The sequence below is a fragment of the Cinclus cinclus genome, chromosome 19 (assembly GCF_963662255.1).
Source record: "Cinclus cinclus chromosome 19, bCinCin1.1, whole genome shotgun sequence".
Lineage (NCBI taxonomy): Eukaryota > Metazoa > Chordata > Aves > Passeriformes > Cinclidae > Cinclus > Cinclus cinclus.
The window spans coordinates 11,276,963-11,300,613 of NC_085064.1; the positions used below are offsets into that span (position 1 = coordinate 11,276,963).

General features: G+C 46.8%; 1 protein-coding gene across 1 annotated transcript; it reads left to right on the plus strand.

The window, feature by feature from the left end:
• On the plus strand, positions 1 to 22,294 carry UAP1L1 (UDP-N-acetylglucosamine pyrophosphorylase 1 like 1). Its single transcript, XM_062505488.1, has 9 exons — positions 1 to 277; positions 6,947 to 7,151; positions 8,785 to 8,960; positions 10,006 to 10,178; positions 11,003 to 11,196; positions 12,009 to 12,149; positions 13,674 to 13,859; positions 20,764 to 20,830; positions 21,290 to 22,294. The coding sequence occupies exons 1-9, from the start codon at positions 1 to 3 to the stop codon at positions 21,374 to 21,376; spliced, it is 1,506 nt and encodes a 501-aa protein (XP_062361472.1). The 3' UTR covers positions 21,377 to 22,294.
• The last annotated feature ends 1,357 nt before the right edge of the window (positions 22,295 to 23,651 follow it).

Here is a 23,651-nt window from a genome sequence, read left to right on the forward strand (position 1 = left end):
ATGGACCCGCCCGAGGAGGTGCGGGCGCGACTGGAGCGGTGTGGACAGAGCCATGTGCTGCAGTTCTGGACCGAGCTGGACACGGCGCAGCGCGGAGCGCTGCTGGCGGCGCTGCCGCCGGGGCTGGGCGAGCACTGCCGGCTAGCGGCGGCGGCCGGGGCCCGCCAGCGCGGCCCGCCCGAGCGCCTGGACGGCCGGATGGAGCCGCTCCCCGCCGATCTGCTGGGCAGCGCCCGCCGCAGCGGCCCCGCCGCGCTGCAGCGTTGGGAGGCGGAAGGTGAGCGGGGCGCGAGGTCGCCTGTCCCTTCCGATCCGGGGCTGCGGGCGTCCGGCCTGGGGGTTCGGGGACAAGCGCGTTCCGCCGAGCCCCAGCCGGTGCGGCCCCGGGGCAGGAGCCACCTCTCGCGGCGGAAGCGCGGCCCGCCGGGCAGTGCATCTCCGGCACTGCGTGCTGCCCAGGCCGGTGCCGGCGGGTCGGAGCCGCAGGGACGGAGCGTCGGGCAAGGAGGGAGAGAGCGGGGTCACGGCTACACCCCGGCCCTTGGCACCGGCAGCCGGTGTCCTCGGCCAGGGGAATTTTGGGTGAGACACCGAATTTTCACTCCGTGTCATGAACTGCAGCGGCCGAGGCCCCGCTGCCGTGCCTGGCAGGATCAGAAGATCTCTACGACTCTGTGGCAGGCAGTGATAGTCAAGTGGGGTCAGTGTCTCCTCCCGCATAACAAGCGACGGGATGAAAGGAAAGAGCCTCAAGTTGTGTCAAGAGGAGATTTGGGTTGAATATTGAGGAAAATGTCTTCACTGAAAGAGTGGTCAGGCATTGGCACAAGGCTGCCCAGGCCAGTTGTGTAGTCACCATCCCTGGAAGTGTTCAAAAAACAAGTGGACATGACACAATACTGTTCAGAGGGCATGAGGGTATTCTGTCAAAATGATTTGCAGTATCTGTCATGAAAGATACGTAAAACTAAAGGACTTAAAGGAACTACCACGAGGGCTGGAGAGGGACTTTGGACAAGGACTTGGAGAGACAGAACAAAGGGGAATGGCTTCACACTGCCAGAGGGCAGGGTTAGATTAGATATTAGGAAAAAATTGTTCCTTGTGAGAGTGGTGAGGCCTTGGCACAGGTTGCTCAGAGAAGCTGTGGCTGCCCCATCCCTGAAAGTGTTCAGGGCCAAGTTGGACAGATTTTGGAGCAACCTGGGATAATGGTGTTCCTGCCTGTGGTAGGGGGTGGAAGATGTTCTTTAAGGTCCCTTGTGACCGAAACCATTCTGTGACTACGAGTCCCTGGGGAGGGTGGGAGCAGGAGGAGTTTCACTGCTGCTGAGGTGGGAGCTGCCTTCATGGGAGGATGAGCTCCCAGCCCACCAACATATGCAAAGGCCTGTCTCAGGTGCTGATCCCCATCCATGCTGTGTCATGTGCAGCAGGAGGCTGATGGGATCTGGGAGCAGAGTGGATGAAAGAAGCCCAGGAAACTGCATGGCTTTTTTGGAGCCTGGTAGATGCAGCTGTGTGAAAGCTAGGGGTAATATGGGAGATGGTGGCTGGATGTGCTCTTCCCACAGCATGTAAATCTTACATGGATGTCCTGTGCTTTTTTCTAAGTGCACACTCTTAGTTATTATAAGGGCTCATATGTGTCTTGGGTCTTTTTAATAAAGTATAACAGCACTGTTAAAAATAATTCTAATACAAAAAGAAAGCCAGGAAAACCCACCTGTGGTTGTAGAGATACTTGCCTAACTTTTGACAAGTGGCTGCACAGCCTTGGCCCAGTGTTGCTAGTAAAGAGGTGATGATGTGTGGGCAGGGGAGCCAGATTTTCCAAGCAGGAAGGGAAATAGAAGCATCAGGGTCACAGGGCAGAGCAGCTTTTCTGCTGTGTCAGCCTTCACTCATGGGACTGAGTGGTGATGGAGGAAACATAAACTGGTACAGTGAATGGTTTAGGTTGCAAGGGATGGTAAAGACCACCTCCTTCCACCTCTTGCCATGGGCAGGGACACCTTCTGCTGTCCCAGGCTCCCCCAAGCCCTGTCCAGCCTGGCCATGGACACTTTCAGGGGTTGGGCAGCCACAGCTTCTCTGTGAGGCCAGGGCCTCACCACCCTCCCAGGGAACAATTCCTTCCCAATATCCCATCTATCCCTGTCCTCTGGCAGTGGGAAGCCATTCCTTCTGTTCTGTCCCTCCATCCCTTGTCCCCAGTCCCTCTCCAGCTCTCCTGGAGCCCCTTTAGGCACTGGAAGAGGCTCTGCGTTCTCCATGGAGCCTTCTTCTCTCCAGATGAATGTGCCCTGCTCTCCCAGCCTGGCTCCAGAGCAGAGGGGCTCCAGCCCTTGGAGCAGCTTCATGGCCTCTGGACTTGCTCCAGCAACTCTGTGTCCTCATGCTGACAACCTCAGAGCTGAAGGCAGCCCTACAGGTAGGGTCTCACCTGACCAGGGCAGAGAATTCCTCCTTCTCACCTGCTGCCCCTTGTGGTATTAGCCCAGGACACAGGGGCTTTCTGGGTGCCAGTGCACTTGGTCAGGGCATGTTGGGCTTCTCATCCACCCATACCTCCAAGTCCATCTTGGCAGGTCTATTTGAGGGCATCACAGTGAGGAGGAAAGGACCCTTGGAGCCCTAGAGGCAGATGGGGCTGGGTCACGGCCCCACAGTTAAACTAACAGCTTTATCAAAGTGGGTAACTTGTTGCCCCACGGGCCAGGCGAGTGAGGAGCCTGTGTGTGCTTTGTGCCACTGGCTACACTATGGAAAGGAAAGGAAGGCCAAGCTACGTGGGTGGGCTGGTCTTGCTGATTGCCAGCCCTGCCTGCAGCAGCCCAGGTCTAACCTGTTTGGGATCCTGCCACTGTGCCCAAATCTGGCCCTAAAGTCCAATGGCTCCAGGCCACCTCAGCCCTGCAGGCAGCCTGAATTTCTACCAGAAGGGGTACACACAGATGTTTTGATCATAACATCACAGGAGTACATCACAGATGTCCTTTGGTTTGTTTTTATGATCCTGTTTAAGGCTGAAGAAGGATTTTATTTCCTGGAAGAGGGCAGTCAGGAACAAAGACTTTGTTCTGCTGAACCCAGGCATTGCTGTGTGTCTCTGCAGATGTGGCAGCAACCCTGCATGGCATTTCCCTGGGGAGCCCATTTCCCTGGGAGTGTCATGGGCACAGACTTTGGGGGATCGTGGGTCTCTGAGGGGATGCAGCTCTGAAAGGCCTTTGTTTGCGGTGTATTGAGCAGGCTGGGAGCAGATGAGCCATTCCAACCTGCTGCCCAGTGTCCCTGAGGCTGGATGGCTGGTACAGCTTTTGGATGTGGAGTCATCATCACCCTGAGCTGAGCTACTTTGTGCTCTGTCAGTGAGTGTCTGAGCTCCCCACAGCTGCCACCTGCATTGTGTTCTCCAAAGACTGAACAGCTGAAATGATGTCTCCTCCTGCCCCCTCCCCCTTTTTCTATGATAAACAATGATGGATAAAAGAACCAGACAAGTGTAAACTTGTCTTTAGAGCACCTGAGATATTTCTAATGTTTAAAAAACTAATACTACTGTTATTGTGTCTCAGACAACAAAACTGCCTGGTCAGATTTGCTTTCAGATCTTAAACACCAACATTTAACAACCACATTTTCCAGGCAGCCCTAGGAATGATGATATAAATCAAACACAGACACAAGCACTTTTGCACTTTGTCAGTGTTTTATTAATGAAATCTTAAGTCATGGCCATGGGCTGAGGTGTACCCTATTTTATCAGAGCTTGATGAGCCATTCTGGTTATCTGACTGCAGAATTGAAAAGTTTGGAGTCCTCTTCCTGACTGCTGTTGTAATGGGACTGATGTGCCTGTTCAGTAAGAGAATTCAGTCTGTTCTTGCAAGACCAGTCTGTTCCTCCTACAAAATGTATTTTTGTTTTTTTACTTTTTATGCGGACTAGGGGTGACTGCAGCATTAGTGGGTATCTCAGCAGTCAACACATTTTCTCTTTAGCAGAGCTGTTTGTATTTTATATGCTGCAGAAAAAGGGTGTTTTTAAGGGGATGGATCTTTCCATTGCAGCCAATTGAGTCAGTTCTTATAAACTTCAGTTGTGAATATTGGTAGTTTTACAGTTGGGAAGTCAGAGCAGGGCTACTTATTCAGATTTTTGGGGTTATTTGTTTTCATGGTGACCTAAGATCAGAACTTGGAAAAACTGTCTGGGTTGTAGGGTTGTACCATAAATACTGAGAATGCCATAAATTATGGGATGCACTCCCCTGTCTGGGTTGTTCATGTGCACCATGGTGAGCCCTCCTGGAATATGGCCCTGTCAGTCTGCAGGATTGTAGAAAAAGTGACATCATTGATGTTAGAAGTGATACTGCTTCGGGCTTGGGTTTATCCCATTGAGGTTGAGGTTTCAGTCCCTGGAGTGAGAGGCCCCTCCAGGAGATGGGTGTGAGATGTCCACTCCCCCTTGGGTAGATCCCATCCCCTTGTACAGTGTTCACTCCAGAGTGTCATGTGAATTATGCCCTTGGTTGCAATCTGTTACTCTGCCGAAACATCTGATTTGGGATCCATGGGATGTCATCTGTTGCATCAGAACCCGAGTGTGTGTGTGTGTTGGTATGGCAGTGCAGGGGGGAGATGCAGCAGGGCAAGTGCTTACCTTGTTCCACTGGTGGGTGAATCTCAGTTGCACCCCAAAGTAGCACCCCCATGCTGCAGCAACTGACACCAGCAAATGGTGAGCGCAGACCTCAAGCAACTTTGGTTTAAATTGTTGTGAAATACTTCAGCTCAAGTTTCAGTTCTAGATTATTTTAAAGAAAAATAATTATTAAAAAATGTTTTAATTACTCGTTTCACAGAATGGTTTTGGTTGGAAAGGATGTTAAAGACAAGATTATCTTGTTCCAGCTCTCCTGCCATGGGTCTGGATGCCACCCACTATATGAGATTGCTCAGGGCCCTGTTCAGCCTGGCCCATTTCCAGGGATGGGGCAGAACAGTTTGGAAGTGGCCCACAGGGCAATTTCTTTAGGATTTTTCTTTTCCCCTCCATAAATTCTTTCTGTGCTGGATCCCAGTAGGGGAACAGCTACCACCCAAGCCAGGGCATGAGAAGGTTTGGAGGCATGCTCTGGTGCCTCTCTACTCAGCTCTTTCCCTTCTGCAGTGGTGCTCTGCTTTGGCAAACAGCTGAGCATGCAGGAAAACCGTGTGATGGGACTGGGGCAAGAACTCAAGGTGTAAGTAATACCTGAGATCCTTTGCTCTGTACTTTGAGTCTCATAGGCAGTTCAGTGGAGGCACAGAGGAGCTGTTTATTGCTTGTGGTTTGTTGTGAAATGCTGGATCTCTTATTTGCATCACCATGCAGCTCACCCAGATCCTCCATGTCTTTTACATTACTGATTTAAAGCAATTCAAGCTTCCCCTGCTATCCAAGAACCTCCTGAAACTTTGAAATCCCAAGATTTCCACACACAAGTTTCTTCTTAGGGAGCTCTCCTAGTCCCACTTGGAGGATTGAAGATCTGCAGAGGTGGCTTCCAGCTTATTCCTGTGGCCCTGTGACCCCGGAGGTTGCTCTACAGCAGAACCATGGCTGTGGAACTGCCTCCCTGTGTGCTTGAATACCACCAGCCTTTTCGGAAGGTTTGTGTTTAGGGAGAAAGTCTTGTTTTATTGCTGTGGTAAGACTGAAACTTGTAAGCATGGGAAGGGGAATCATACTACAATGTCATGGCCAACTTAAGTCTTTGGTGAAAAAATTGCTGGAAGCTGCAGTTTCGAACAGAATTAAAATCAAGCCGGGTTGTTAAAACAGCAACTGATATTTTTGCTCTATAGTTCATTTAAACAACCAATTGTTTAAAGATTAGCATAAATCTAATTCTGTTTTTTTACTAATTCAATTTCTTTGGTCCCCATATCTTTCATTCTAAACCAGGAATGTTTTGGCCTCAGGTGTGGTTAATGTGGAGTGTTTGGTGAAGTCTAGGGTGCTCCACAGGCTGTCCTTGGCTGCAGGAACAGTGGCAGTTCAGTGCTGTGCAGTGGAAGAAGGCCCTGATAGCTACTGCAGCAGAACTGTGGCTTCTGACATGGGCAAGCCCAATGTTCCTTGCATTCCCAGAGAAACTCAAAGTATTCCCTAATGAAAAAATCTTTCTCACAGTTGTCAGTCATTATTGTGATGCTAACTTTGGAGAAGGCAGGGACCAAAGTCTGAGAATGAGCTGAGTGTTTATTATGTGCTCTGGTTTTTTCCCAGGTTCTGGACTTCCTGGTTTGTCAGGAGCACTGACACTGATTTCAATTAGATTGTGGAAGTTGTGGCTCCTACAAGCTTGGCTGTGGTACTAGCCCTGACTGAGCCGTGTTCAGCTTCTATTGAAGCTGGAGCACAGGTACAGATAATTGATTAAGGCAGATTCCAGAAATCCTCATGCTTTACTCAATATGTCAAGTCTTGACTTCTTTGGGATATAGAAATGATAAGGGACCTCTAGAGGTCTCTAGTTCAGTCCCATTTGGAACAGAACTGTAAACAGCCCAATGCTTTTAACCCAACAGGTAGAGTTTTACTAAAGTAAGCCTTGAAAACCTTAGGGGATATTCCTTTCTCTCTGGATGTCTTTTCTAGTGCTACACTACCTCAGTGAAGATTTTGTATCCTAATTTGAATCTCTGAAGCTGCAGCTCATGGCTATTGTCTGTTTTTGCACCAGTTGTTCCTTTAGGTGAGGAAACTTCTGGATCTAGGAGGTGAAATAAATTTTCTCCTGTGTGTACAGTGGCATATCTCTGAGCTGCCAGCACTGAACTGGCAGCTTCTTGCTGTTGCCTGAGCTCTGCAAAAAGGCTCAGGAGAAGAACATGGGGTGTTGATTGCTTTGGCGGTTCTTATGTTCCCTTGGGCTTCTTTTCCTGTACAGGTTTACATCAGATCTCACAGAACAAGGTGGCAGTGATGCTCCTGGCTGGAGGACAAGGAACCCGCCTGGGAGTCAGCTATCCCAAGGGCATGTACAACGTGGGGTTGCCCAGTGGCAAGACCTTGTATCAGATCCAAGCAGAAAGAATCCGCAAAGTGGAGCAGCTAGCTGGCCACAGACACCACTGCAGGTGTGCCATTCCCTGGTAGGTGACCTAAAGCCAGACCTGCTGTCTGGCAGGGCTCTTTGCATTTCAGTCTTGCCCATGTTGTCTAAAAGAAGCACTGAGTTGGAGGCTATACAGAGACAGGTCAAGGGGAGCTTTTTGTTGTCAGGATTTGCGATGGCACTGGCTGGAGGAGGGTGTAGAGGGATGGGAAGTGGCAGTCTTCCATGTCTGAAGACCTGAGGGATTGAGTACTGCCTTTGTATCACTGACCACAACCCTAACTGCTGTACCTTGCTGGCTTTCCAAGCAGCCACTGACAACACTGTAAATCACTTTTCAGTTATTGTCTCAGATGCTTCACAAGAAATTTCATCCATTTATGCTTTCTCAGGTTCCTGCATGGAGGACAGCCTAGAGCTTGCCTTCCAAGCCCTTCTTCCTGCCCTTGTCCATATCTCTGTAAAAAACCTCCTGCTTTGTGTTCAGGCTACCTCCTGCTGTCACTGTTTATTGTTGTAGTTCTACTGGCTGCTCCTGGCTTTCAAAAGAGATGAGCAGCTCTGGGCAAAGTGTGAATTCCCTATGGCATGTGGTGGGTGAGAGGAAGGCGCTGCAGATGTGTCTGGAAATATTTTCTGCTAAATGTTCCTTGTTAGACCCTAAGGACTATATAGAAATATCCTTACAGAATCAGTGTCTAGTCTGAGGCAGGGTTTTGGCAGTGAAAGAGCAAATATCTGAGGGCTTCAGGTTGCCACATTGTTTTACAAATTGGAGGTCAAATTTGATTCATACATTGTTTCCTCATGGACAGTGAGTCCATATTGTACTTCATCCTGAAGCCTTGTGTACTACAGGGCCTGAATTACAAATGCATCATCCGTGGTGCTACTGGAAGCCAAGATGGGTCATTTGCAAGATGCCACATGTTTCCAGTTCCCCTCCCAGGGGTGAGGAGGCAGTTGAAGCAGTTTGCTGCTCCAGTATACACCAGGCCCGAGCTATGCTGTGCTACAGAGATGTAACAAGGGGATGGGGAATTGAGGTCCAGGCTCTCCTGTATTGTTTCCTCATGCTGACAGTATTTCTATGCCAGTAGTTTTTGAAGTTTGACAGGTAGATGATGAAGGTGGCTTTTAGACAGTAGTGAAGGAGGATAGTGGAGGAAGAGACAGAAGCAATGTGGAGCTGAAAGGAAGGGAGGAGACAGAAAAACTTACAATAAAACCAAACCTTGCAGCCAACATATGGAAATACTGCTGTTTGCCTTGGCACTGAGAGGTGCTGGCAGAGTGAACTGGTCAGGGTTTCTATAGACCTATTTAACAGCGGTTTGAATCTAGAGTGAATGAGAGTGTTTTCTGCCCTTTGTCTTGTTTTCCAGCTCATCCAGATATCCAGATGTTGTTCACATTTAGGGCACGGCTCTTCTGTCCTGTCTGGAGCTAGGCCAGGGTAGGATCATACCATAATCTGGTCATAGGACTCCATGCAGCTTTATTGCAGGATGAGTTCTGGAGGAGAGCTCTTCTGTGCAGTTGCTCACCACAGGATGCTGCTGTGTCTCTCATTTCACACTCCTGGGATTCTTTTCTTTTGTGTTCAGTCTGTAGTTTTGTCTTTCGCTTGTGTTGTTCTTTCTCATTGCCCAGTCCCCATTCCTGCCCAGGTACATCATGACAAGTGAGTTCACACTGGGGCCAACAGAAGAGTTTTTTGTACAACACAACTACTTCAACTTGGACAGATGCAATGTTGTCATGTTTGAACAGAGGATGCTGCCTGCTGTCACCTTTGATGGGAAGGCCATCTTGGAGGAGAAAGGGAGAATTGCCATGGCTCCAGGTACCTGCTGTTTGCTTTTCCATACTGCAGGACTGTCATGTGTGTTGATATTTGCTATGAGCCATCAGCCAGTGTGGGCACGTGGAGCAGGCTTTGGGGGTCAGGGTTAATGCTTCCAGTTAATGTGGAAAAGTTCTGCTAATGTTTCAGGCTGGTAATGATGACCATACCTCTGTTTAGTTCTTGCTGAAGATTTGACCACAGCACGTTTTTTATCCAGCTCTGGGCGTGCTGGCAGGATTAGGAGTGCTGTGGTTGCAGGGTAGGAAAAAAATGCATTAGCAGAGCTTTCTGAGGTCTCCGCGGTGCTGCCTCCTGTGGTGAAGGTCAGGAGCTTAAGGCTGATAGCTGGAAATGGGTAAAAAAGCAGCAAGAAAATTATCTCTTTTCAAAACAACAGCAATGTCTCACCTTGTAATGTTCTTTTAGCCTAGACATGGTAAGAAACTTGATGATGGCAGCCAGTTGGGACTGTGTTGGAGCTGCAGAGTGGTTCTCTGGAGCTGACAGGGGCATCCTGGGAGGAACTGTAAATGGGTGATCTGTGATAAATGTGCAGGTGTCTTTTGTGCAGCTGCAGTTCAAGCCCTTAAAAAGGGATTGAGAAGTTGTGGGGAGAAGATAAACAGAGAATAACATTTATTTTAGTCTTTCTCCAAGAAAGAGAATAAATATGCTTTTGCCATGTACTGGAGACGTGTAAAAGACTTTTACCGCCCTCTGCATAGATTTGCCCTTTAGTATCTCCTTCGGAGGATCTTATTAGCCTCCATAAAGTCTCATAATGCTGCTCAGTGAGGCTGGTCCCCATGGTCCCTCTCTTCAAGTGAGAGAACTGGAGTGAAAAGAGGAACATACTCCCCTGAACTGTGTGGCAGAACTGGAAATAAAACCTGGTATCACTGGCTTTTGGCTAGAAAGCATTCCCTACTCTTCTGTTCAGAAAAGTTTGTTCAGTACTTTCTGCTTTTTCTCTTTTAGCTACAAAAAACACACCCCAAAGTCACTAATGAGCCAGGACTTTCTCTTTTTTCTTAAATTATAGATGGCAATGGTGGCTTATACCGTGCTTTGATGGATAGTAAGATCTTGGATGACATGAAGCAGCGTGGAATCCAGTATGTCCATGTATATTGTGTGGACAATATCCTCGTGAAAATGGCAGATCCAGTCTTCATAGGTTTCTGTATTTCCAAAGGGGCAGACTGCGGTGCAAAGGTGAAGCTGTGCTAGCACTGGGCTGGTTTCCCACAGGGAGTTTGGGTCTGATGATGCTTGGAAGCTGCTGGCTGCAGGGAACTTACATGACCTGTGGTGTTCAACCCTTTGCCTATCAGCAACTCTGAGCAGATTTGGAGTTCCTTGCTGCCTGCACTGCATTTCAAATCCCTACCCGTAGGTGTCCTCTGTTATTCCCACAGTACTGTGGAAAATGAACTTCAGTTAGAGCAGGGACTATAGTTGAACAGGAAACTACACACCTACAGACTGGAATTGCTTTGCCTCTACACCCAGCCCTTTCTGCAGAGGCACTTAGGCTGTCTAGAAGCCATACTGGACTGGGTTGTGTTTTATAATGTGTCTTTAAGTCTAATGGAGGTATTTCTAACACTCTGCGGTGGAAGACGGGGAAAGCCTTAACAGCCTGGATTTCGTTAACCTAAAGCAGCAGGTGCCTGAAGAGAAATTTATGTTACTTGAGTCATTAGCACTGTTCACGCAAATGGGGAATTGAAGGCTAATAACTGCAAATATAGCTTTAATGCCAGATCCTAGTCCTTGATAAGAAAAGTGCCCCCCAGTATGCTGATTACTTTTATCTGGTTTGTCTTCTGAGAAACTGTCAAATTAAGTGGTTGAGTACTGAGGTTTTATGTTGAATTGTTGGGCAAAATGTGCCTCCAGACTGCTCTGTGCCTGTTATGCAGCCCTGAGGTGCTGGAGGATCAGCAGGCAACAGTCGCGTGGGATTGTATTTGGGAGTTGGAATAGTCCTGGGATTTTCTTCCTCTTTGTCATAAACCTGTGTCCTGTGGCTGCAGGTAGTGGAGAAGGCGTACCCCACGGAGCCTGTTGGGGTGGTATGCTGTGTGGATGGGGTGTACCAGGTGGTGGAGTACAGCGAGATCAGCCCGGAGACTGCACAGCAGCAGTTCCCTGATGGGGGACTGATGTTCAGTGCTGGCAACATCTGTAACCACTTCTTCACAGTTGAGTTCCTGGAAATAGTGGCCCAGTAAGTCCCAGCAAACCTTCTAGGTAGCTGTGCAGCCCAGAAATGCCTCCAAGACTGGGTGTTCCTATTTCCCACTGTGTAATTTCAGTTATGGTTATCCCCTGTGCTGCCTTTTACCTCCTCTCCTTTCCAAACAGTTCCAAACACCTGAGTCTCCTTTCTGACACCCCTAGCATGTTCTTCAGGTCCTACCCAAGGAAGAGGTTCCCAGGTTAACTGCAACTAAATCAATTGAGGTATACCAGTCCATGATTTTCCTGGGCCTTCAAGGGTGCAGCTGTGCAGGCTGCAGTGTGGTCAGTGATGCAGCCTCACACCATGAATTTCCAGTGGGAATGTCAGCCATGTCAACGGTTGGGACAACAGAGCTTGTGGGAGAGGGTGAAGTTGTAGGTGGACTCTGCACCTTGGTGTTGGGGAATGGGGATGTGATGTTGGGCATTCAGTGAACAGCTGTACAACCTTACTGAAAAGCTTGAACCACCCTTGGGTGAGGGAACTGCTCTGCTGTGTTTTCATCCCAAACAGTTTGGGTTGCCTCTTTTTTGTAACCTCTGCCTGCAATTTCAGCTTGATGCAAAGCTCTCCTCTGATTGTCATATCCCAGTGGTACAGAGAGAGCCCAGGGCCAGGCTGCTGTGCTCGGAAAAGTGTTTCCTGCATGTGATTTGGACCACTTGGGAGAAAGCAGCACCCACAAACAGTTGAGAGTTGACCCAGAGCAGTAATGAGCCATCTGCTTCCCTCAAGTGTATCGCTTTTTTTCCTAAATGGGCTTGAACTAAATAAAATGATTTCTTCTCCTTTTGCAGGAAATGGGAGTCACAGCTGAAGCATCATGTAGCCATAAAGAAGGTGCCCTACATTGACAAGGAGGGAAATCTGGTAAAACCACTAAAACCGAACGGGATAAAGCTGGAGAAGTTTGTGTTTGATGTGTTCCAGTTCTCTAAGTTAGTGACAGACATAATTTTACTTTTCTCCTCCCCTTCTCAGTGTTTGTTTGAATGAATGTAGGTTGAAACAAGCCACCCCAGGGAGCACATGGTTTGTGGGTGGCTTGTTAAGAAGGTTCTTGGATTTGTACCCAGCTCCAATCCAACAGTAATGCTGCAGTCTCTAAGGGGAGCTCACAAGGCACTCAGTGCTTGTGCCAACCCTGCTCCCAGATTGGTCATCCTGTTGAGGATGTCAGGATGTTGGCTGTCCTGGCCTCTGCCAGCCTGGGAAGAAAAAGGAAATCGAGTGCAAAGCCAATGAAGCCCATGTTGGGAGTATTCAGACTTGCAAAAATTGGGTCTTTCAGCATTGTGATTTCCATGGCAACTGCAGCTCTGGTTACATTTTTAGGTGTTGTTATGCCAGGGCTCAGCTTGCACCCTTTGTGCTAGGAAAACTGTTTACTTAAGCACCATGGGGCCAAGTGGAACTGTCAGTTTTCACTTTCCAAGTTCTGTGAGATAGCTGGGAGTGCTGTGACATATGTAGTCAGGGGTACTTGCATCTAGGGAATGTAGGATTTTAGCAATTAAGCCTAAGTGTTGTTATAAAATCTATTTTTCCAAGGTCTCAAATTCAGCAGAGAAGATTCTGTTTTAGGCTTTAATAAATAAATGTCAAAGGGAGACCTTAGGCAAATGGAATTATCTTTTTTTGGGAATAGTATTTCTTGTTTTATATTATTTCCTTTAGAATAGAGAGCTCAAGGTTTGAGCCAGTCTTTGTTTCCTGACATATGTTAAATAAAGTAGTATCAAACTAAAGACAAAACCAGAGTGATGGGAACACTGCTGAGTTCTGACCCGTGACAGGACTCATTTGCAAGCTGTGCTTTTTTAACAGCTCAAAAGACCTTGGCAGCTGTTCTTCACACATGACGTGCAGAAATGTACAGATGTTGCTGTGAAGCTTTTTAATTTGCATTCCCATTTCTGGTAAACAGATGTACTTCATGTGTGAGGTCTCTCTTGTTGCTTGTATGTCCCTGGGAACTGCTGTCCTTAGTTGGTCCTTACCGACAGACTCCCAAGGAGGGAGCATTTCTTGGGGCATGGTGGGGTGCTCTGCAGTGAGTGCTCTGCCCGTTGTGTGCCCAAGCTCAGGACAGTGCTGTGCTCTCCATCCTGCTGTCCTCTGAGCAGTCTTGTCCAAGAACCTCCCACTGCCTAAAGATGTTTCTATAGCTTCTATACAGAACTGTTTCTCTCTCCCCTGAGCACAGCTCCGGTAGACTAGGAGGCTACTGTTGTGTTCCCAAAGAGACAAGGATTCTTGTGTCTTTCCATTCTACTGCCCTGGTACTCCTTGGCTCTTCAGATGGGTGATGGGTTTCCCTTGGCTTCACTGCCTCAGGCTGCATACAGCGCTTCTCCCAAAAATATGTATGAGCCTTTCCCCACTAATGTTGTTGTTGCATTAGCAGGGCTAATGACCAGCTCTGGTTTTCATGATCGTTGTTTTCTTCCCTTTGTTGGTAGGAATTTTGTGGCATTTGAAGTTCTGAGAGAAGAGGAGTTCGCACCACTAAAAAATGCAGACACAGCCGACAAAGATACTCCTACCACTGCTCGGCAAGCCCTCCTGGCCCAACATTACCGCTGGGCTCTCAAGGCTGGGGCCAAATTTGTGGATAAAAATGGTTGCAGGATACCAGAAAAATTCAGGTATAAATGTCTGACCTTCTCTGCAGCTTCTCTGCTGGAAGTGCTTAGCCACACCAGCTGGCCAATGGCGCATGCTGGGCTCTCCAAAACCGGGCATTAGTGTAGTCACAAGGTGGCTCAGCATGATTTTTGTTTAGATGGTCCTCTCTGGATATGCAGGTTGATGTCTATTACTGTTCCTGCTCCTCTTATGACTGTGTGCTCCAGGTAGTTAGTGCACAGGGCTCTGGGAATTCTCTCTGGCAGATCCCTGTTCTTGGGGTAATGAGTTGGCCCTTCCTTTAGCACCTTGCTAGACAGGGGCAGCCCTTTCCATCACTCTGGATTTAGCAATGCAAGGAATTTTAATTTGTAGGCCCTGACAGCTTTTCTGACTGTGGCCCCAACAGGATTCTCAGGTGGTCTTAAGGATTGGTTGTTAGAGTGATTACCATTCAGATACCTTCCTGCATCATGTGTAATGGAAAGCTGCTTTTATTCCATGGGGCCAATAAATGTACTGGTTTGAAAAGCAAAACCAGTGAGACTTCAAGTCAGTAATACAATTTTTAATAGGGAAGAGAAAAAGGAAAAACAAAATACATGCAATAATAAAAAATAAAACCACTGACAGAGTCAGAATACAATCTGATACCCTGTCAGTCAGGGTGTTGGTGCAGTCCGATTAAATGGTGGCTACAGTCCTCCTGGATTACAGATGTGGTTCAGTTGAAGCAGTGGTATTGTAGAAGGTGCAGTTTTCCTCCAAAGGGTCCAGCGATGATGTGGAAAAAGCCTGGTTCTTCCTCTGGAATCCAGTGGAAAAAGGCTGCCTTTGGCATTCTAAAGCTCAGTTTTATCTAGGTCGGAAAGGCTTGGCTCCTCCTCCTGGCTGGAGCATCTCCCAATGGGATGATGTAATCTTCTCAGTTATACAGTAGGACTCAATGGCCCATTAACAGAAGATACTTCCCACAGCGATATGGATGATCACCCTTCTCAGATGGTAATAGGATATATATCTTGTATTGTAAACCAGCACATAATCCACCCTTTATTCTATTACCATCTACATTATACCCAAACCAATACCCTCTTACAGATATACATATATATATATAATACAGAATGAAACCCTACACACAGTTCTCTGTTAAAATAAGGTCTCCTTGAGGTACACAACTGGTTTTCCCATCTTTCTGCGTTACCCACCAAGTGTAACCAGGTCCTTGAGCAAAAACAATCCCACTGATTGGTTTGCCTTTGCCTACAGTGGGATTTATCCAAACAGTCTTTCTTAAAATACCTTTCATGTGCACCACAGGGATTCTGTCTCCATTCACTGTGTACAGGGGTTCAGATTGGGCAGGACTGGCTCAATTGATGGACCCTCGGGTGTTGACCATCCAGGTGGCTTTTGCCAAGTTCATTTCCCAATTTCTGAAGGTTCCCCCACCGAGTGCCTTCAGGGTAGTCTTAAGGAGTCCATTGCACCATTGAACTTTCCCAGCAGCTGGCGCGTGGTAAGGGATATGATATATCCATTCAATACCATGTTCTCTGGCCCAGGTGTTGATAAGGCCGTTCTTGAAACGGATTCCGTTGTCTGACTCAGTTCTCTCAGGGGTACCATGCCTCCAAAGGACTTCTTTTTCTAGGCCCAAGATAGTGTTCTGGGCAGTAGCATGAGGTACAGGGTAGGTTTCCAACCATCCTGTGGTTGCTTCCACCATAGTCAGTACGTAGCGCTTGCCTTGGCGGGTTTGGGGAAGGGTGATGTAGCCAATTTGCCAGGCTTCCCCATACCTGTACTTTGACCATTGTCCACCGTACCACAGAGGCTTCACCCGCTTGACCTGTTTGATTGTGGCACAGGTCTCACCATTCTGGATGACCTGTGAGATGCTGTCCATAGTAAGGTCCACCCCTCGGTCACGGGCCCATCGGTATGTTGCATCCCTCCCCTGATGACCAGAGGCATCATGGGCCCAATGAGCTAGGAATGATTCTCCCTTGTGCTGCAAGTCTAGATCCACCTGTGATACTTTCACCTTGGCAGCTCGGTCCACCTGCTTGTTGTTGTGATGCTCTTCATTAGCTCGACTCTTGGGTACGTGCTCATCCACGTGTCAAACCTTCACGGTTAGCTTCTTTACTCGGGTGGCAATATCCTGCCAAATCTCAGTGGCCCAGATGGGTTTCCCTCTGCGCTGCCAGTTGGCCTTTTTCCAGAGATCCAACCATCCCCACAGAGCATTAGCTACCATCCATGAGTCAGTGTAGAGATAGAGCCTTGACCACTTCTCTCGTTCAGCAATATCCAAAGCCAGCTGGACAGCTTTTAGCTCTGTGACCTGACTCAATCCACCCTGTCCCTCGGTAGCCTGTGCAGCTTGTCATGTGGGGCTCCATACTGACACTTTCCATTTTCGGTTAGTGCCTACAACTTGGCAGGAACCATCAGTGAAGAGGGCATATCATCTTTCAGTCTCTGGTAGCTCATTATATGGTGGGGCTTCCTCGACATGTGCCACTTGCTCCTCTTCTTCTTCAGAAGACAACCCAAAAGTCTCACCTTCAGGCCAGTTTGTAATTATTTCCAGAATCCCAGGGCGATTCGGATTTCCAATACAGGCGCGCTGAGTGAGGAGGGCAATCCATTTGCTCCATGTGGTGTCAGTGGTGTGATGTGTGGAAGGAACCTTTCCCTTGAACATCCGGCCCAGTACCGGTAGTCGAGGTGCTAGAAGCCGCTGTGTTTCAGTGCCAGTTACTTCAGAGGCTGCTTGAACTCCTTCATAAGCAGCCAAGATTTCCTTCTCTGTGGGAGTGTAATTGTTTTCAGAACCTTTGTAGCTCTTTCTCCAGAATCCCAGTGGTCGACCCCGAGTATCACCTTTGGCACCTTCTTCCAAAGGCTCCAGGATAGACCATGGTTTCCAGCTGCAGAATAGAGCACGTTCTTTACCTCTGGTCCTGTCTTGACTGGACCAAGGGCTACTGCATGAGTGATCTCTTGCTTGATCTGGGTGAAGGCTTGCTGTTGTTCAGGGCCCCAGTGGAAATCATTCTTCTTGAGGGTAACCAGGTAGAGAGGGCTGACAATCTGGCTGTACTCAGGGATGTGCATTCTCCAAAAGCCCATGGCACCTAGGAAAGCTTGTGTTTCCTTATTGTTGGTAGGTGGAGACGTAATGGTGATCTTGTTAATTACCTCTGTTTGGATCTGACGACGTCAATCTTGCCATTTGACTCCTAGAAACTGAATTTCCTGAGCTGGTCCCTTAACCTTACTTTGCTTACTGGCAAAACCAGCCTTCAGCAGAATCTGAATAATCTCTCCTTTCTCAAAGACATCCCCTGTTGTGTTTCCCCATACAATGATGTCATCGATATACTGTAGATTTTTGGGAACCTCACCCTTTTCCAGTGCAGCCTGGATCAGTCCATGGCAGATGGTGGGGCTGTGTTTCCACCCCTGGGGCAGTCAGTTCCAGGTGTACTGCACGCCCCTCCAGGTGAAAGCCAACTGAGGCCTGTATTCTGCTGCTAGAGGAATGGAGAAAAATGCATTGGCAATGTTAATGGTGGCGTGCCACTTTGCTGTCTTGGACTCCAGCTCGTACTGGAGTTCCAGCATGTCCGGTATGGCAGTGCTCAGCGGTGGAGTCACTTCATTCAATGCATGATAGTCCACAGTCAATCTCCATTCTCCGTCAGACTTGCGCACAGGCCAGATGGGGCTGTTGAAGGGTGAGTGGGTTTTGCTGACCACCCCTTGGCTTTCCAGTTTACAAATCATCTCATGGATGGGAGTCACAGAGTCTCTGTCGGTACGGTATTGCTGACGGTGTACTGTTGTTGTGGCGATTGGTACCTGTTACTCTTCAACTCTCAGTAGTCCCACAGCAGAGGGGTCAATCTGAGAGACCAGGCAAGGTATTCAGTTTTCTGATGTCTTCTGTCTCTACAGCCGCTATCCTGAAAGCCCAACAATATGCCTTTGGGTCTTTGAAATATCCATTTCGAAGATAGTCTATGCCTAGGATGCATGGGGCCTCTGGGCCAGTCACAATGGGGTGTTTCTGCCACCCTTTCCCAGTTAAACTCACTTCGGCCTCTACTACCGTCAGCTGCTGGGATCCTCTTGTTACCCCAGAAGTAGAGATTGACTCTTCTACATACCTTGATGGCATCAGGGTACATTGGGCGCCAGTGTCAACCAAAGCCTTATGTTTTTGTGGGTCGGATGTGCCAGGCCATCGGATCCACACAGTCCAATAGATCCGATTGTCCCTCTCCTCTATCTAGCTAGAGGCAGGGCTCCTTTATTCCTGGTCTTGGTACACGTTGCTCACTTCCTGTAAATAGGTTCTTGAGGTCCCTTCAAGAGGATCAGTCATATCATCATTCTGATATCGTTTGGAGTTCTGTGCACGAGAGACTGGAGCAGCGTTGACTCTAGATGAGCTTCTCGTGTTGGGTGTCCCTCTTTTCAGTTCACGTACCCGGGCTGCTAAGGAGGAGGTGGGTTTTCCATCCCACTTCCTCATGTCTTCTCCATGCTCCTGAAGGAAAAACCAGAGGTTACCTTGTGGAGTGTGTCCTCTCTCCCTGGCTGGGAAATGCCGGCTCCTAATGGCAGAGACTCTTGTTGGTTCTGGTGAGATCTGGTAGTTTTCTTCCTTAAGTTCCTTTTTTAGTTTCTGATGGCCCTCTTCAATCAAGCTCCGGACTTGCTCAACCAGCCTTGTTTCCATGGATGAGACATGGGTACGAAATGGGGCAGTGACAGTGTCCTCATAAATTCTTAGTTTATTGGCCAAGACACCTACCATGTCCTCACCTTCCCTCCATTGCAGCGTTGCCAGGTAACGGGAGTACATCTCTGGTCCAAGCCGTGCGAATCTCAACCACATCTGTGATGTGCACCGGACACAATCTGGGAATCTCTCATCTTCTGAGAAAATGATCTCCAGCACAGCCAATTCCCTCAGGCATCGGATACCTTGTTTCATTGTGCTCCATTTTCCTTAGTGCACCTGGAGATCTTCTTTACAAAGTCACCTGTCCTTCACACTTGTCAGCAGTCGCCGCCAGAGGCTGAGGGTTTCTTGGGTTTTCCCGATCCCCTGGTCAATGACCACATCCTGGGACAGAGATCCCAGTTGCCTGGCCTCACTTCCATCCAGAACGGTGTCATTGGCTGCAGCGTCCCAGATGCGGAGCAGCCAGGTCAGGATGGACTCGTTTGCCTGGCGGGTGAATTCCCTCCGCAGGTCATGCAGCTCACCCAGGGATAGAGAGCGAGTGATGATTTCTGGCTCTGTCTCTTCTGCTGGGTGCGAAGGTCCTGCCACGTCCTCATCAGTGACTACGTGAACTGATTTGCTCTTTGATTTCTTCTTCTGAATGGGGACAACTGCTACTGGTCTGGGATGTTCTGGTTTGGTGACAGTTTGTGTGGAGATGCTGATGGCGCTTTTGTTTCCTTTCTCCTGAGCGACAGTCTGCATAGAGACGGACGCTGTTGCTTTTGTTTTGGCTTTTTTCTCCTCTGTGGCAGTCTGCATAGACACAGACGCTGTTGCTTTGTCTTTGATTCTTTTCTCCTTTGTGACACTCTGTGGAGACATGGACGCAGTTGATTTGTTTCTTTTTTCCTCTTCCTCAAGAATATGCTGCACTATACCATGTAGTGTTTTGTTTCTAAGCATGTTGCAGGCTGTGAAGGCTGTGCAGAGGAGACAAAGCAGAACTAACAGCAACATTATGCTGTCCTTGGCATCCAGAGAGAACTCAACATTTCCAAAAACTGCTGTACCAGGCCTGAAAGATTGGAAAAAAATCATCCTTTTCCCCTCCCCCCCGGGGCTGGGTGCAGTTGTTGAGACCTCAGATGTAGCAGCCTAGACTAGGACAAACAAACAAAGTTGAGTATATATTCCGAATGATGTTCATTGCCTCAGAGGTTATCATGCAATAGACAAAATAGACCAATAAAGCAATTTTTATACCATACCCTGGTCTACACAGGAGCATTACAACCGGCAGATAGTTCCCCATGTGCAGAAAAATATAGAGAGAAAGATATAAAAGCCACGTAAGCATGTTGAGAATCATGGCAAATAGGTGGCTTCCACAATTCAAAATTTTAATGCTGACTTTTTCTCAGAACCTTCGTGCCGCACGTTGGGCGCCAATAAATGTACTGGTTTGAAAAGCAAAACCAGTGGGACTTCAAGTCAGTAATACAATTTTTAATAGGGAAGAGAAAAAGGAAAAACAAAATACATGCAATAATAAAAAATAAAACCACTGACAGAGTCAGAATACAACCTGATACCCTGTCAGTCAGGGTGTTGGTGCAGTTTTCCTCCAAAGGGTCCAGCGATGATGTGGAAAAAGCCTGGTTCTTCCTCTGGAATCCAGTGGAAAAAGGCTGCCTTTGGCATTCTAAAGCTCAGTTTTATCTAGGTCGGAAAGGCTTGGCTCCTCCTCCTGGCTGGAGCATCTCCCAATGGGATGATGTAATCTTCTCAGTTATACAGTAGGACTCAATGGCCCATTAACAGAAGATACTTCCCACAGAGATAAGGATGATCACCCTTCTCAGATAGTAATAGGATATATATCTTGTATTGTGAACCAGGACAACTTCATAAACTCATAGTTCAATAAACCACAAATTGTTCATTTTACTTGAAAAGGGTCTCTATAAAAGGGGCATTTTATTTTTGCTGAGTAACATTTGGGACCTGCTAATTCCTTTTTATTTTCACACTTTGTTTTCACATAATCTCTGGTACATGTGACTATAACAAATGTCTTATCCTTCTGGATATTCTATTCTAGACAATCTTCTGAAGAAGATGCACTGTTTTTTAACCATGGCAGGAAGTTAATCCTGTGTTCTCTTCTTTAGTCTCTCAGGAACTGAAGATCCTCCAGCTGTGTGTGAGATTTCTCCATTAGTGTCTTACTTTGGAGAGGTGAGAATAACTGTTTATGGAGGCATTTTTAAGAGTGTGCAGGTATGATTCTGATTTCTTTCCAAACACAGGTGGGTTTTTTAGCCTGGCCTTGCTGAGAAATGGTAAGATCAAGGAAACAGGGACTTGGGCTCTATGTTAGCGTAATGCGGTTCCATTATGATTTACTCTTCAGCAGTTTGTTCACTCTCAGTTTTAGCCATCTGTAAAATGGGATTTGCAACAAGGCTGTAGTTTCATTAAGTCTCACACACCTTCCCATGCTGCCCCTGCAAAAAGCTTGTTTCTGCCATCAGGTTTTATGGTACCTTATCGCTTCTTCTTGAACACCAGAAACACTTTCTGTCACTGGGGAAACTGTTACCGTTGCCTGTCCCTGACCTTCATCAGTCATTCCTTGAGGATGCACTTAAAATAGTGCATTTCCATCCTAACAGTACTGTTCTCATACCTTCCCAGGGTCTGGAGGTGTACATGAAGAACAAAGAGTTCCCTTCTCCCTTTGTACTTGATGAAAACAAAGTGGAAATGCTGGAATATTCTTGAAGTGGGAAGCCTTTCCCTCTCAAATCAGATCCATTGTAAGAACTGACAGTACTAAAATGTCAGCTATGAAGTGCATTATAGAAAATTTTTTTTTGCAGTTTCTGATTAATGCTAAATCCTTGCAGCAGTTGCAATTACACACATGCAAGCTCCCCAGTTCTGGTTGGTAACTTTGAAGGTGGTGTGTTTTACGTCAGTCTATTTTGTATACTTGGATGTGAGTGTGGATTAACACTTTATGGGTGCTAAACAGATCCTACATTTCTTATTTACTGTTGTATATGAATATGGAAAAGATCCAGTCAAGGCCTTATAAATCAGCTTGGCCTTCAAGAAGATACAATTTCTTCTGTGCCTTCTTAGGTTTGTGTTGTTGTGGTTGTGTTTTTTTTGTTTTGTTTTGTTTTTTTCTAAATCATGTGCACAGCTGCAGTCAGTTTGAAGTCCCATCCTGAAAATTATGGAAGGACTTCGGATACTGAGGTTTTCTCTCCAGCCATTATTTTTTTCCCTAATCATGTGCTGATTAGAAGATCCAACTTAGCAATTGCATCCTCTAAGTAGATCATACAGGGTATGCTGTATGTAGAGATGTTGCTGTGCCTAAGCATTGCTTGAAGCTTGGAGTCCAAAGTAGAACAGAGTAGTTTTCTATGTGGGCTTGCTGGTGCCATGTCTAGACTGATAGTTCCTTACAGTTGTAGTAACTTGGGATTTTTTAATTAAAAAAAAGAGATAATATTTTTACAACCCTCTGCCCTTCCTGACTATAACAGTTTTCCTTTCCGTTTCCTATTTCATATGTACTATATCCCTCAGACAAGGCTCTCTTGAGGTATCTGAAAATAGTAAGAGAAACAAATCCCAGTGGGAGAATTTAGTGCCTAACCAAAGCAAAAAAAAAAAAAAAAAAAACCAGCCTCCACTTCTACAGTTTTTGCCTAGGTGATTTTCCAGCATTCTTTCACTTAGGAAATAATTTCATAGATACCTTTCTTTTCGATATGTTACTAGCCCTAATGTAAAGATTATGTCAGCTAATAAAGGACACTAATTGTCAGAACATCTGTAGCATGTGAACTCAGCCCTGGCGAAGGGGTCCCAGGGTAGGCCTGACCCTTGACCCACCAGTGATTCTTCTGTTCAGTTTTTGAACACTGGCCTGGAAAGCTCATGCCCATCTGATGCAGAACTTGTGGTGGGCATACCCAAGTCATTTCAGCCTTGGTGAGGATGCCTCAGCTGCACTCTCTGGTGGCTGGCCCTTGCATCAGAAATGTTCCATACTCTTTCACTAAACGTGGTGTTAGGAAAGGTAGCAAGAAAGATGTTTCATCGGAAATGTTATTTCATGCATCAGCTTCTACTGAGGAATTGCTTATGCTATTTCATTAAGCATAATTAAGTTCCATGGTTTTCTGCAGTTTCTGATGTGAAGCTCTATTCAGAAAAATAGAGAAGGGAATGGGGAAGTATAAAAATGACTTTGAGAATAAATATAGTTTATAAGTATGCTCGAGCTTTCCAAATAAAGCATCTAAATGTCAGTATCAGAGATTTTGGTTATAAAGTGTTTCTGCATGAACTTGAGTAATGATCCTTTCACACATGCAGACAGGCTGATGACAGTTCTGACTACCTCAGCAGGCATGTGCAGCCAGTAATTCACATTTTTAGTGTAAATGAAGCACTCGTCCTTGTCGCCCAGTTCCGTAGTCTTTTTGCAGTGTTTCTATGACACATCCCATTCCTATCAGTCAAGTTTTATATCTGAAAACAAATTGTGTTGTATATTTGTGAGTATTGCTCAGCAATTCAAGCACACACTTCTTTTGCACTATGCTGTGCTATAAAGAAATATTTATTTTGCTTTTTCTAAAGTTCTTCTGAAGCTTCAGTTTCCATGCACACAGAACAGAGCTGCTGACATGGTTTTCAAGGTTGTTTTCAAGGAGAAGTTAAATTAGAAGGCTGAGTGCCTTGTCTCTTGGGTTTTTATTTTCTATGACTCTTCACATTTTAAACTGGAACATAAGAACAATTTTGATAGAACTTTAGCAAAAAAATCTGTCTTATATCTAACAAAGTCATTGTATGCATTATAAAATGAAAGAAAGTACCTGAAACAAAGGGAAGACCTGTAGCACTGCAGAAATTTCTAAGCATTTTCATCTAAGCATTTTTAACAATAAAGAGATTACTGTGATTTCTATGTGTTTGTCTGTGTTTCTTGTATGTGAGAAAAACACATTTGTTGTCTTTAGCCCTATGAATG